At 67.4% G+C, this 13,637-nt stretch overlaps 5 protein-coding genes across 5 annotated transcripts in view; 3 read left to right on the top strand and 2 right to left on the bottom strand.

The window, feature by feature from the left end:
* Positions 1-467: 467 nt before the first annotated feature.
* CHLNCDRAFT_55433 (hypothetical protein) lies at positions 468-5,178 on the bottom strand (the record flags this gene model as incomplete). The annotated part of the gene is made up of 15 exons (XM_005842982.1): positions 468-539; positions 765-849; positions 1,148-1,276; positions 1,555-1,639; positions 1,845-1,955; positions 2,164-2,229; positions 2,530-2,596; positions 2,963-3,058; positions 3,363-3,452; positions 3,656-3,790; positions 4,016-4,102; positions 4,376-4,501; positions 4,669-4,753; positions 4,951-5,060; positions 5,158-5,178. 15 exons carry the CDS (start codon positions 5,176-5,178, stop codon positions 468-470), a joined length of 1,365 nt encoding a protein of 454 aa, XP_005843044.1.
* Positions 5,179-5,599: 421 nt separating this feature from the next.
* On the top strand, positions 5,600-8,431 carry CHLNCDRAFT_141603 (hypothetical protein; the record flags this gene model as incomplete). The annotated part of the gene is made up of 10 exons (XM_005843007.1): positions 5,600-5,715; positions 5,813-6,104; positions 6,350-6,454; positions 6,613-6,718; positions 6,924-6,976; positions 7,232-7,321; positions 7,578-7,638; positions 7,841-7,939; positions 8,072-8,141; positions 8,320-8,431. The coding sequence occupies 10 exons, from the start codon at positions 5,600-5,602 to the stop codon at positions 8,429-8,431; spliced, it is 1,104 nt and encodes a 367-aa protein (XP_005843069.1).
* A 403-nt stretch (positions 8,432-8,834) lies between these two features.
* CHLNCDRAFT_141602 (hypothetical protein) lies at positions 8,835-10,071 on the top strand (the record flags this gene model as incomplete). The annotated part of the gene is made up of 3 exons (XM_005843006.1): positions 8,835-8,844; positions 9,068-9,631; positions 9,833-10,071. The coding sequence occupies 3 exons, from the start codon at positions 8,835-8,837 to the stop codon at positions 10,069-10,071; spliced, it is 813 nt and encodes a 270-aa protein (XP_005843068.1).
* A 1,588-nt stretch (positions 10,072-11,659) lies between these two features.
* On the top strand, positions 11,660-13,125 carry CHLNCDRAFT_28513 (hypothetical protein; the record flags this gene model as incomplete). Its single annotated transcript, XM_005843005.1, has 6 exons — positions 11,660-11,767; positions 11,922-12,049; positions 12,243-12,376; positions 12,509-12,657; positions 12,802-12,849; positions 13,000-13,125. 6 exons carry the CDS (start codon positions 11,660-11,662, stop codon positions 13,123-13,125), a joined length of 693 nt encoding a protein of 230 aa, XP_005843067.1.
* Positions 13,126-13,347: 222 nt separating this feature from the next.
* CHLNCDRAFT_141599 (hypothetical protein) overlaps positions 13,348-13,637 on the bottom strand; it is a gene marked incomplete at both ends in the record, with an annotated part of 1,472 nt that continues 1,182 nt past the window's right edge. Inside the window, one exon of the mRNA XM_005842981.1 lies at positions 13,348-13,620. Within this exon, the coding sequence (XP_005843043.1) occupies positions 13,348-13,620 (273 nt within the window). The remainder of the gene's footprint in view (positions 13,621-13,637) is intronic.

Raw genomic sequence — 13,637 nt, 5'->3', positions numbered from 1 at the left:
CTGTGCACCCACTGGGGCATCCTGGCAAATAGTGCTTCTGTTTTGGCTGCGGCGGGCCAGCTTGAATACTTCAGCATGGGTGATCTGCCTGCGTCAAGCTGTGCAGAGTTGGATAGCTGGGGTGTGTTTTGGGACTGGGCAGCAACCCATCCCCCGCTGCAGCGGCTGTCGTTTGATGATATCGATACTGATGATGCGAGCCAGGTAGCATTCCCGATGCCGCTGGTTGATAAAATGCTGCTCCTGTGGCGCCGCTGCCCTGCTCTTTCGGTGTTCCGCACATGCACTCCAAACTTTCCATCATTCATGACCACAATATATGAGCATTGACTTTAGCCCTGGGGCCGTCTCCAGAAGTTGACTCAACGCTTTGTTTGCTTTCAAATTTACAATGTGTGATTCACTGGGTACATGCATAAGCCCAGGAAAGGAGAGCGAGGGATTGGAAAGTTGGAACCCATGGCACCTCAGCGCTTGCCGCCGCCCGGCATCGGCCCCTTGAGCGCCGCCCGCTCGCTCACCATGCCCTTTGGGTTGTACTGCAGCATGGGGTGGCGCCAGCGGGCAGTGCACCCTCACAGCAAAGCACTGCGGCCAAGCTGCGGGCAGCGGTGGTGGTCCGTCGCCGGGAGCCGGAGAGGCAGGCTGCAGGCCTCGTCACTCCAAGCGCACCACAGCGCCTGTACCACCCGGCAAGAGCCCCTCCCGCCCTGCCCCCAGGCGCTCCCTCGCCCAAGCGCCAACACACACACACACACACACACCTCCGCCACGATGCGCTGCGCAAAGTCCGGGATGTGCTGCGCCGCGCGTTTGGGGCCCCAGTGCCGCATCACGTGGATGTAGTTCCTGCGGCGCAGGCCAGAAGTGGGCGATGCAGCACTGGGGAGTGAGGCGCGGGCGCCATGCGCTGCCCGCCGCGCACAGCCCCGCAAGACCGCACGCACTGCGTGCACGCACCCCCTCCGCAGCCACCGTGTGCTCCGCCCCACACGCCCCACCACAGAAACACATCAGAAATGGAGGAATTGGAGGAAATGGAGCTGCCGCCACCTGATGCAGTGGCAGTCCACAGAGCACTTGCACACACCCCAGCGGCCCCTCATGCACAACACAGGAAGAAAGAAGAAAGAAGAAAGCAGCCCACCTGATGTAGTGATAGTCAACCGAGTACTTGGCAAACTCCAGCCCCTTGGGGCCCACCCGCTCCAGCACCCAGGCCAGCAGGTTGCCCACCCAGCGCGGCGCCGGGTCGGGGCCCTTGCCCAGCTTGGCCCTGCGGGGAGGCGGAGGGGCACAGGAGGCGGAGGGGCAGAGGAGGCGGAGGGGAGGGTAGGCAATGGGGTAGGGGGCAGAGTGGTGTGGGCGAAGGCACAGGCAGGGAGCGGATTGGGTGTGGATGGCGCCGGCAGGAAGGCTGGCAGGGCGGTATGCGTCCATGGCCGACAGATGGTGCAGGTGCAGGGCACGCCGGCAGCCAGTACAAGCCTGCCCGCCTGGCTGCCGGCATTCCAGCGCCGCCAGCCCTGCCAGGGATGCACAGCCCGCACTCACTGGTCGTCTGCCAGCACCGTCTGCAGCACAAAGGCGCCGCGGCTGCCGCTGGAGACCGGCGGTTCCACCACCAGCCGGTGCCGCACTGCAGGAGGCCGGCGGCAGCGGGAGGTGTTGTCATGCCAAGGGCGTGCTGGGCTCCGTAAGGCAGGCAGGAGCGGCGGTGCAGCCCTGCAGCCCTCCCTGCCCTGCACTCCTGCCCCCTTCCTGCCCTGCCATCCCGGTTCCACTCTCTCCCTTCCCTCGCCACCGCCGCCCCGCCGCCCGCAGCCCGCCGCCTACAGCCGCACCCGAGTCCAGCAGCTCCTGGCCCCGCGGGTTGCGTACCGTAAGGTACTGCAGGTGTGAGGTCATGTCTGTGTTCTGGTAGGGCACCCCCATGTAGCCAATCACCAGGTCGGCTGCACAGGGCAGGGCAGGGCAGGATGGGAGGATATGGGGAGGAGCGAGGAGCGGGCAGGAGGAGAGAAGAGTGGGGCAAGGAAGGTGAGGAGGGTGGGGGTTGAGAGAAGATGCGTGAGGCTGCCAGGGAGCAGAGCAGGGCAGGGCAGCAGCTGGAGGACGCGAGGGGTGAACCAGGACCATACACACACACACACACACACACACCTGTGGCGTTGGGGTAGTCGAAGCAGGAGTAGCAGGAGGGCGCGATGACGTCGTTCAGCTCGTTGGCTGCACACGCCCAAGGGACGGCGGGGATGCGGCGCAGCAGGGGATGCACGTGGGCGCATGGCAGCAGAAGTGAAGCAGCGCGGCAAAGGGCGCTCGGCCAGGCCGAGGCTCCAGGCCGGGCCGAGGCTCCGCGGGCAGGCGCTAGGAGTGTGTGCTGCCGCCGCCTGCCAACCGCACATGCACGCACCACCACCCTCGCCCACCTGGCAGGCAGGCATGCACCCGCCGCCGCCGACCTGGCAGGCAGACATGCACCGCCGCCGCCCACCTGGCAGGCAGACATGCACCACCGCCGCCCACCTGGCAGGCAGAAGTAGGGGATGTACTCAAAGGAGCCGTCGGTGTGCTTGATGTGCACCTTGTAGTCCTGCAGGGGAGGGGAGGAGGGTGGTGGGGTGCATGCTTGATCCCAGGGAACCGGTCATGTTTGAGAGGGACCAGTGGTGGTGTGCTTGGTCCGAGTAGGGGGATACAGGAGATACATTGGTTCAGTGCGACATCCTCCTGCACTCTGAACCAATGTACCTCCTCTATCCCCCTATGGGCTGGTAGAGGAAGAGGATATCACCCCCGGCCGCGGAATACAGCCCAAGCGGTGGAGCGACGGGCCGGGCAGGGAAGGCAGCGCGATGGCCAGGAGCACTCCATGCACACCACCACACTCATGCACACAGCCTCCCAACCACCACAACCACCACCCGCCACCACGCACACACAGGCAGGCAACAGCCACCGCCGCCGCTGCCTGCCTCTCCCGTGCCTGCATGAACTCGTAATGAAGCACGGTGTCGGGATCGCTGCTGGCGGCGTTCAGAAACTTCTCCAGCCCCTGCAGGGCAGGCACGGGTGCGCCGCCAGGGGCGGCGGGCAGCGGCAGAGCTGAGTTGGGAGGCAGGTGCAGGAGGCGGGAGGGTGCAGGGTGCAGGGGCTGGCTTGAGGGGCGCCGGCGCCCAGCCTAGCCGCAGCCTGCCTGCCGCAGCCCTGAAGCAGACTCTCGAGCAACGCGGCCAGGCGGATGCGCAGTGCATCTTGGCACACGCAACAGGTGCATCCATGCAGCGCAGCGCTGCAGTACGATGAGTGCGGTACATTCATGATGTACAGTTGGTGCGGTACCGCGTGGCGGCCCGCACCTGGCGCGGCCCGTTGTCCACGCAGTTTGTGCCCAGCACATAGAGCTTCTCCAGCTGCAGGTGCGGCTCTATCGACCGCAGCGCTTGCACCTGGCAGGACGAGGCAAGGGCGGCGTGAGGCGGAGGGCGGGCCGGGGAGGGCTAAAGGCGCGGCTGGGTGGGCGGGCATCAACTGGAAAGGGCAACAGGCGCGCCCCGGCACCGCCACCACCACGCCATCCCGGCCTTTCTTCCCTCCCTCGCCCCACAAGGCCCCCACACGCCACCTTGCCACCCCACCCCACCTCCCCCACCTGGCAGCCCACGCCGATGAACAGGAGGCGCTTCACATCCAGCGCCTCCACCGTGGCGAGCACGCTGAGGTTGGGGGACAGCGTGGGCTTGACGCCCCGCGCCGCAAGTATGTCCTCCCGGCTGCGGGCCACCATCTGCACAGGCAGGCAGGCAGGCAGGCAGGCAGCAAGGGCTGGAGCTTGCAGGGCACGTGCCCACCGCCGCCGCCGCCGCGACGGCTGCCGCCATCATCATCATCAGATGGCTGGCAGGCCAAAGCACCGTGCAGGCAGGCAACCCTCCGTCCCTCGCCGCCAGGCGGGGGCCTCATGCCGCTGCTGGATCGCCCACGCGGCTGCCGAGCCGCCCGCAGCGCGCACCGGCTTGGGCGAGAAGCGATCGTCCTCCTGGCTCTGCACGCACACCACAGCATCCACCTGGCCCGACTCCAGCATCTCAATGGCAATCTGAGGCCAGGGGGAGAGGCAGCAGGAAGATGCGCCGCGAGGCACGGCACGGTCGGCGGGCAGAGAGGGAGGTAAGGGAGACGCATGACAGCAGGCTGCGGGCATTGGGTGGCGTGGCACACACACACACACACATACACACATACACACACACATACACACATACACACACACACACACATGCACACGCACACGCGCACACACACACACACAACACAAGCCGTGTGCCTCGCCAGCATGCCCGCAACACGCCAGCCGCGCCCCGCGCCCCACCTGCGTCACGATGCCCGTCCACTGCGCCCCCTCCACCGCCGGCGCGTTGCGCGCATACAGTACCTGCTGCGTGACGCCAAACCGCAGCTCATCCTCGCTGCCCTGGTCCCGCCGCCGCCCATGCGCCTGCAGGCGTGAGGCATGGTGCAGGGTGGCTGCTGTGGGGTGGAGGTAGAGAGCCCCGGGAGGCACAGTGGATGGCTGGGGAAGCGCTGGGGTGCTGCTGGGCTGCAGGAGGCAGCGGCGGCGGCCAGCAGGTATGTCTGCGACGCCGGCCCGCCGGCCCTGCCCACCTGCTCCTCCAGCTGCCCAATCTTGCTCATGCCATCGCCAAGGAAGGCACAAGCCTCCTTCACGTGTGCTATGTAGTAAGTGTCGCTGCAAGGGAGGGGAGGGTGGGTGGTGGAGGGATTGAGGTGATGCGGGTGGGGGTGGGGTGGAGGCAGCGTGGGCTCGGAAGCCAGCGGGCGGGCAGAGGGCACGCACGAGCGGCAGGCTGGCTGACGGTAGCGCTGGGCTTGCGGACTGGCCACGCCTTCCCTGTGCCGCATGCCGCACTGCATTGCGGGACCCACCAGAGGCCGCAGTGGCTGCAGTGCTCCTTGGCTGGGTAGCTGCTGCCTGCGGGGATGGGGCGCGCCTTGTGGCGCCAGTCGCTGGCGGGGAAGCGGGGCGGGACCTCAACCTGTACTGGGCGGCGGGTGGGTGACGGGGCGGCACAGCGGGCCGGTTGCCGCATGATGCGCATTCAGGGCTGGCGGGCAGTGCAGGCGCACAGGTACCAGCATGCAGGCTGTGCGCATGCCTGCAGCCGAGGCGCAGGCAGCGGGGCAGGGCTCGCCTGTGCGCAGACGTGCAGCCGCCTGCGGCGGCGCCGCCGCTCTGCCGCGCTGCTGCTGGCGGGCACCACCGCCTGCCGGGCGCCGGGGGCTACCAGGAAGCAGCTACGCGGCGTACAGCTCTGCAGGCTCATTTGTGAACTGCCTGCGGGGCTTGAAAGGCGAGCAGGCTGAACGCTGTCCTCGGCACGGAATCGATTGGATGGATCGGGCCAGGGGTCGTGTCCCAATTTACTAGGTCGTGAAAGGTTGTGGATCCCTCGATTGTGTGGTTTCGGCCAGCCTGCTGCGTGCTGCGTCCCCCTGGCGTTGGAGCGCATTCACTTCGGCATGCGCAGACCCCAAAGTCCCATCCCCGCCCGATCGAGGCAAAGTATGGCCAAAGATGAAGCCTGTAGAGGACAAGCTGAGCGAGGACGTCGAATTGGGAAGTGACGCCCGGCGGCAGCACTTCTGGGAACACGGCATTTTTGGGGACCGGCGGGTGCACCGGGACCTCAGGTGGGCGCGAGGCCGCCCCGGCTCACGCACCCGACGGGCCGCCGCTGGCTGCGCCGCCGCCGCCGCCTCCACCACCCGCGCGCTCGCTCCCCTGCAGGCAGGGATTCAAGTATGAGGGCGTGTACAGGCGCAAGGGCGGCCTGCCGCTGCTGCTGGCGGCCGTGGAGGGCACCGACCACGAGGGCCGCCTGTTCCGCTGGGTGGCGCGCCGCGCCCGCAAGCGCGTGCTGCAGCCCTACCGCTGCTCCAAGCCGCTGCCGCCCGTGGACTGGCTGGGCTGGCTGGACGCGCGGCAGCACTGGCGCAAGCTGGGCTGGTGGATCGCCATACTGTACTCTCTGGGCAGCCTGCTGTTTGTGATCAGCGGGGTGGCGGGCGAAATCCAATCGGTGAGCTGCCAGCAGCGCCTGGCCAACAAAGTTGAGCAGCCCGCCCTGCGTGCTCAGCACGCGGTGCGATGCACTTGCACTGCAGCTGCTCCGCCCCGGCCCGCAGCCAGCTCCCTGCCTGCCCGCCTGCCTGCCCGCCTGCCTGCCTGCCTGCCTTTTGCCTGCACGCCCGAAGCAGAGGTGCTCAGGCGCGCCCTCGGATGCTTCCAGCTGCCTGCGCCGCCCCTGCCGTGCTTGCCTGGCAGGTGGTGGAGAGCAGCGACGGCGTCCGCTCGCTGTCAGCCGCCCTCATCGCCTGGCCAAACCTCATCGCGGCAAACCTGTGCTTCTTCCCGGCTGGCGCCATCCAGGTGAGGGCAGGCAAGCGCGGCTGCAGGGGCCTGCAGCCGTAACTCACGCTCCCTAGCAGGCCGCTCAGCCGGGACAGTAGTAGTCGCACGCCGCCCACCCTCGCCTGGTCTAGCAGGTATGAGGGTCACCCCAGGGCGCATGCTGGCCCTCTCTGCAGATTGTGGAGAGTACCAACATGGACTTTGGCAGCAAGCTGGCGGCCTGGCAGGAGCAGGGGGGCAAGGGGCCCCGCCCCCACCACCGCCTGCAGCCGCACCGAGACGGTGCGCACGCCGCTCGCCGCCGTGGCGGCCTGCCTGGGCCGCGACGCGAGAGCTGCCAGCCTGCTTGGGCAGCCGTGCTGGCCCAGCTGGTTGGCGCGGCGCCGCAGCTGTCCCTTGTTCGACCGATGCCAGCAGATCCTGTCAGCCTGGTGTGGGCGCCGCCCATCTGCTCTTTCCTTCCGCCCTCTCCCGACGCCTGCTGCAGACCTGCGGACAATCTCATGGTGGGCCTCTGTGATTCAGTGGACAGGCATGATGGTGAGAGGGCGGCCGGGGTGGAGGAGTGTGCCCCATGCTCTGGCCACAGGCACGCAGGCATCTTGCTTGCCTGCCATGCCTCCCCACCCACTCCCGCGTGCCAGCTCACCAGGCACTGCACCAGCAGCCCGCCACCAACACAAACCAGCTCACCACCGCACCTCGTGCGCCGCCGTCCAGCCCGTCGCTCCCCCAGCCCGCCGCTTGCCGCTCATCTCACGCACCGGCATCGCCCGTCGCTGCTGCGCACCGCAGGGCTTCAACATCGCCACCATCGCCGCCTTCTTGGCCACGATCATCGAGCTGCAGGCAGGTTGCTGGCTGGCTGACCTGGCAGCCGCAGCAGTAGCAGCAGCACCAGCAGCAGAGCCAGCCGCTGCATTGCCTTCTGCTAGAACCAGAAGCCAGCGGCGGGGTTGCCTGGCCTGGAGGAAACGGCAGCTGTGGGTGGGGCTGGGTGACAGTTGGGGTGGTCACAGGATGACTGTTGGGATGGTTTGGGTTGGGCAAGGGGATGACAGTTTGGGTGGTACCGGAAAGGGAGGCGGGCCTGGCCAGCATGTGACCACCATGCCCGGCCGCTGCACGTGGTGCGGTGCAGCCCGACACGGCACGCTGGACCATCAATTTCGGCTTCACCTACGGAGGAGCCGCATTCACAGGTGGGCGCCCGTGCGACAAGAGGCAGCACCAAGAGGATGCAATGTACATGGTGGGGCGCGGCGAATGGGCTCCCACACCCACGCCGACGCACTCCTGCGCCTGCCCTGCGCTGCTTGCGAGCCTGCCGACCGTGTGGCGGCTGCGCCACTCACCACCACCGCCACCCCTGCCGCCTGCCGGCCGGCCCTCGTGCGCCCGCAGTGAGCGCCGTCATGTTTGCTATGGAGGCGACCGGCAGCTGGTGGCGGGGCCTGGTGCCCTCTCGCACGGAGGACCTGCGCAGCATCAGCTGGCATGCAGGTGGGCATGTGGCAGGGTGGGCATGCGGCAGCCGATCCCCGTGCTGAGGCTGGGCTGCTTAGAAGATGCCCTCTCCTGCGCTGCTCCCTCCCGACGACTTTCCACGCCTTCTCCTTTCCTCCCCTTGCACAGCCTTCTGGAATTTCTACGGCAGCGCGGGCTTCCTCATTGGCGGCGCAGCCACATACGCCACCAGCTTCAGGTGCGCTGTGCGTGCACCAAACAGCGCACACGGCGCAGCAGCTTTGCTTGATGCAAGCCACCAGTGCTGCGGCGGTCGCCGCTGCTGGCACACATGCACGCTGGTGCAGCTCCTGCCTTGCTGCAACTGCCGCTGCTGCCCCGCTGATTGCTGTCTGTATGCATCCCTTGCCCCGCAGCTGGACGCAGCTGCAAATCATCAACGGCGTCGGCAACCTGGGCGGCGCGGTGTGGTTCCTGATGGCAGCGCTGGCGGCAGCGCTAGAGCAGGCCAACCCGGGGCGCACCTGACGCCGCTGGCCGTTGTTTCGTGATGTTTTTTTCCACTGCTCTATGTATCGAGAACTCCTTACAATTGTTTTCCTCTCAGACATTTCTTCTTGCTTTTCGCATTGCACAGAAAGGGTGTCCCGGCCGAGGACGCGGTAGCGGTGGCGGTGGGGCGGCAAGCTGCCTGGGCGGGCCGCGAGTTCTTCTCGGCACTAATTCGCGGTCTGTGCAACACAATGCCCCTGAATTGGTGAAGGGAAAGGAGCTCAATCAGTGGCTCGAGCTCCAAACAATCGTACCCAATGGCAGCGTACTTGTGCTACGCTGATTAAGCTGCGCTGTCAGGCGCCGTGCCAGGCATTCGCACTGCTCTAGGAACTCGATTGGGCCCCTCTGACTGAGTGGGGTGCCCCCTCCCCTAGCAATGGCGTCTCGTGCTCACCTCCTCCACCTGCAGCCGCAGCCAGCCGCTTGGTCTAGAGCCGGAACGACTTCCGCAGTCGCAAGGAAGCGGGGGACGACAGGTGGGAGGGCCGGGTCCCACGCAGTCACTTGGCCGCGCACGGCGGCGCCCGCCACCTGCCAGTGCCATGCTGCCCACCGTTGTGCGTGCCTCACTGGCTCCAATCCGGCTCTGCCTCCACCTCTGAGCTGCAGTCGGGGTGCGCCTGGCAGCCGAGGCGGCGGCAGTGCTGGTGGTGGTGGCTGCGGTGTTTTCGCTGCCGCCTATCCCCCAAGATCCAGTATACCACTCCTATGCCGGCGATGAGCGCACCCTGCTGGGCATTCCGCGGGGAGCCAACGTGCTGAGCAGCCTGCCGGTGGCAGCTCCCGGGGCGGCCGGGCTGTGGCGGTTGTGGCGGCTGTGGCGGCGCCGCGGCAGCGGCAGCGGCCGCGGCAGCGCAGCAGGCAGCGTGCCGGCGCCGGAGGCCGCCTGCTGGGTGGCTGCATTGGTGGGAATGATGATGGTGGGAGCCACATCAGCCTACTATCACTCAGATCCCACCACAGCCACCCTGGTGTGGGACCGCGTCAGCATCGCCACTTCCTTCCCCGCGGTGGCGGCGGCGCTGCTGGCGCAGCGGCGAGGCGGGGCCTGCGGCCTGGCGGCCCTGCCGCTGCTGCTGGCGGGTGGAATCGGCAGCGTGCTGTACTGGCGGTACAGCGAGCTGGCAGGGCAGGGAGACCTGCGACCCTATATGCTTGCCCAGGGCGGCTCCGGTGAGGCTGACGGGGTTGCTGGTGGGTGCCAGCCTGGCGGGTCTTTTTGATGCCGTGGTTGGCAGCCGGGCGCTGCTCAGCGACACCAGGCTGCCTGCATGCCTCGTGCCCTCCTTGCCGCCGCCCCTGGCCCCACCTGCCACTGCCACGGGTTTGACCCTTCCGCGCCTTGCCCCCCTGCTCACCGGCCTTGCTGAGCAGCCGTCGCCAGCTTGTACCTGGTCCTGGTCTACCCGCCGCCTCGGGGAAGCAGCAACCGCCCGCTGCTGGCTGGGCTCGGGCTGTATGCGGTGGCGATGGCGGCAGAGGCACGTGACCATGCCGTGTACCGGCTCACCGCCCGGCTGATTAGCGGCCACACGCTGAAGCACCTGGTCGCGGCGGCGGCGGAGTGGCAGGTGGTGCAGCACCTGCGGCGGCGCGGCGTGCACGAGGCGTGAGCGAGGCCGGAGGCAGCCATGAGGTTGAGCCGACGGACTCGTCTTGTTTCTGAGTGGTACTGGTTCTGCGAGCGATCTTGGTGACCCGGAAGCTGTTGCAGCCGTGCATGAATGTGAATGGCACGGTCTCTGTGAGCACAGACTAATTGGGGGTTCTTGTGCCACGGATGAGCAGACGGGCGACATGGGCGGACCACCGGGTGCATCGGGTCCTTCTGGAGTGGCAGGCGATGCAGGCAGCAGCTGGCTTGCGCATACCGGATGCCGTCATTGGCACCTATACGGCTGATGCAGCTGCACAGCGGCCCGAGGGTCGACACCATCAGCAGCCGCCCGCTGGCGCCCGCTGGCGGCGGCATATCAGTGATGCAAGACACGATTCCCTCTGTGCACCAGCCGATCAACTCGCCATCTTTTAACCATGTCACTACCCTGCAGAGCTGTGGTTCGCGCGCCCTCACACACACCCAGCAGCGCCAGCACTCGCCCAGCAGCGCTTCTGCGGCACAGGCCGTCCTCAGCGATCAATGCGAGAGCCGCACCGATCAGCAGCAGGCAACTGGTGCAAGAAGGAGCATTAGGGTTCTTGAGGGTGAGACGATCTCTGTGGGCCTTTGGATTGGACGCCTCCGGGGACCACAGTCTCGCCAGCTCCAATCTGCGATCACTGCAGGCTTGGCGCCCACACCCCCACCTCTGCCGGGCAGGCGGCGGCGGCGGCCCCGAGCCCGCCGCCACCAGCGGCTGGCAGCCGGCAGCCGCCCAACTGGTGGCCTCGCCCTTTTACAGGGTCTGGCTGCAGCTGGGCGTGGTGCTGCTGGTCCTCATGCTGATAGACGCGGCCTATAGCGGGGATTGGAGCCGCATTGGGGTGCTCACAAAGGAGCAGGAGGGCCAGCTGCAGCAGGCAAGCAGGCTACCTGCCGACGAGTCGAGCGGCAGAACTGCTCCACCGGGCGCGCTTGCCGTTTGCATGGGCTCCAGCACGCTGAATGCAGACATCGACCGGCACGTGGCTGCTAGCCAGGCGCTGACATGCCCACCCCTGCCCTCCCTGCTGCGCCCGCAGGTGGCCGTGGCGCTCGGCTGCTTCCACCTGGCCTGCGGCGCCGGCGCAGCGGCGGTCAGCAGCCAGCGTGGCGAGCGGTGGCAGCCGCGCGCGGCCAAGGCGCTGGCTGTGGGCTTCCTGGCGCTGGTGGAGGTCCTGCTGCTGCCCGAGGAGAAGCCGGGGCAGGGGGCATAGCTGAGCGTGGGGGCCAAGCACAAGGTGGCAGGTAGCGGCAGCGGCTGGGGCGGCGCCACACCTCGCGCTCCAACATCGCAGCCTCCACCGCAGTGCGACGGCGTTGTGGCCTAATGCCGGCGGCACCGCCGTGCTAAGGACTTGTTGTTCTGCATCAGCCGTATGCCTCCCCCCTTAGACTCATGTCCTGCCCCATCGTGATGTGCATGCCCGCAATTTCAGCAGGCCACCTGCTCATGTTGAAACAGTCAACGGTTTGGGGCGGCCTTGCTGACATGGCGCCGACAGGTGCCATGTCACCACGCAATGAATGCTGCATCATGCGCCGATTAGAAGCAAATCGCAATGCCGAAACCGGTGGCCCTGCTGTTCGACGTGAATGGCACCCTTTTCCCCGCAGACTCCGCGGCCAGCGCTTTCCGGGAGCTGGGGCTTCCCTCCAGCGCGGTAGAGGTGGGATGCGATAGCTGTTCCTGGCGGGAGAGCAGCCGACATGGGTGGGCCATCAAAACGGCGGCTGTAGCGGCGCCAGGGCCGCTCAGCCTGTACCCTGCCACACAGGTGCGACACCTACCCCCCTGCTGATCTTTTCCCTGGTGGGTTGCAGGTCTGGTTCTCCCGCGTGCTGCGCGACGGCTTTGCGGCGCAGCTGGCCGGCTCCTTCCAGCCGTTCAGGCACTGGGCGGCGCACCATCTGGCCTGCCTGCTGAGCGCCCACGGCAGCCCCTCCTCCAAGTCCTCTTCCTCTGCAGCGTGAGCGAGGCGCTCTGCTGCTGGTCTTCTGCTGGTCCTCTGCCCCACGCACAACGAGGCAAATTGCAGTACTGCCATTTTCACTTCATTGCATCTGGCCTGCCATCTGGTATCCAAAGGGACCAGGTTGAGGAGTGCCTGGCACCCCCTGCTGCGCCGCCTGGCCACCTCGCAGCCTGCCAGTCGAGCAGGCGCTGGCCAGGGTGCTGTCAGCCTGGTCCGCCGCCGACCTGTGGCCTGACGCCGGCACGGGGCTGCGCGCGCTGCACGCCTCGGGCCTGCGGCTGGCGGTGCTGACAAACGGCTCGGGTGAGGGGCGGCAGGCAGGCCCTGTGCTCCTACTGCAAAGCTCCAGCTGCCCATGCCATGCCATCTCACTCGCTCCCCTCTGCATGCGATCTGCATGCGATCTATTGACCCATGCCGCCGACTCGATAGCAGCCGACTCGATCGCCAGGAGCGTGCTGCAAAAGGCAGGGCTGGAAGGCGTGTTCAGCTGCTTGCTGGACGTAGGCATGGCAGGCGCCTGGAAGCCCGCGCCGCAGAGCTATGCATGGGCGGTGGAGCAGCTCGGGCTGGCGCCGGGGCAGGTGAAGGCACGCTGGGCAGCAAGCTGCAAGTGTGCTGGGCAGCAAGCAAGCGTGCTGGGCAGTGAGCAAGCTGCACGAATGGTAGAGCGTCTGCAGCTTTCAGCACAGCCTGCTCCCCTCCAGCCTGCTCCCCTCCCTGTGCAGGTCATGATGGTGGCCTCCCACCCCTGGGACATCTACGGGGCGCTGCAGGTGACACACATGTGCCCTGCCTGCCTCCATGCTGCCACAGCTGCCGCTCTGGCCCCCGCCTGCTACGCCTGCCGTGCAGGCATCGAGCTGGTAGGCCCTGCACAGCAAGGTGTTGGTTCCTTGGTGTGTGCTGCCCGGCCCCAAATGCAGGCGGGGCTGCAGGCGGCGTACGTGCAGCGCGACAGGTGGGACGCCTACCCCGCGTTCCTGCCACAGCAGCCGCAGCTGGTGGCAAGCAGCTTTAACCAGCTGGCAGAGCAGCTGGCGGCGGCATAGGCGGAGCAGCCGGCGCAGCTGTAGGGAGCGGAAGTGCCCTGCTGCTGCGGTGTGGGTTGCCTGCCTCTTGAGCTGTCGCCGCGTGGGCCGTGGTTGCCTGCCACTGTGTCACAGGCGCAGAGTAATGAAATAGGGCACGAGAGAGAGAGAGAGAGAGAGAGAACAAAACTGCGGGACCGTTGACCAAAACGTTCAGCCGCAACACGGGCCGCCGGCCCAGCCTCAAATGTTGGCGTCAAAGCTGCCGCTGGGCGAGTCGCCGGGGCCTCCGCCGCCGCTGCCGCCGCCTCCGCCGCCGCCGCTGGCCGCGCCCGCCGGCGCGCCGCGCGCCGGGGGCAGCGCCGCGGGCCGCGGCCCGGGCGCCGCGGGCGGCAGGCCGCAGAAGCCTCCCACCTCGTCCGCCAGGGCGTCAATGTCCTCTGCCGCGCTGGTGGAGGCCACCGTCTGCGCAATCATGCTGGTCACTCCCATGCCCAGCTTGGCCAGCCCCGACAGCTGGCTGGCGGTCGATT

Source organism: Chlorella variabilis (genome assembly GCF_000147415.1).
Source record: "Chlorella variabilis unplaced genomic scaffold CHLNCscaffold_36, whole genome shotgun sequence".
In the NCBI taxonomy this organism is placed as follows: domain Eukaryota; kingdom Viridiplantae; phylum Chlorophyta; class Trebouxiophyceae; order Chlorellales; family Chlorellaceae; genus Chlorella; species Chlorella variabilis.
This window is presented reverse-complemented; position numbering and strand designations above follow the sequence as displayed.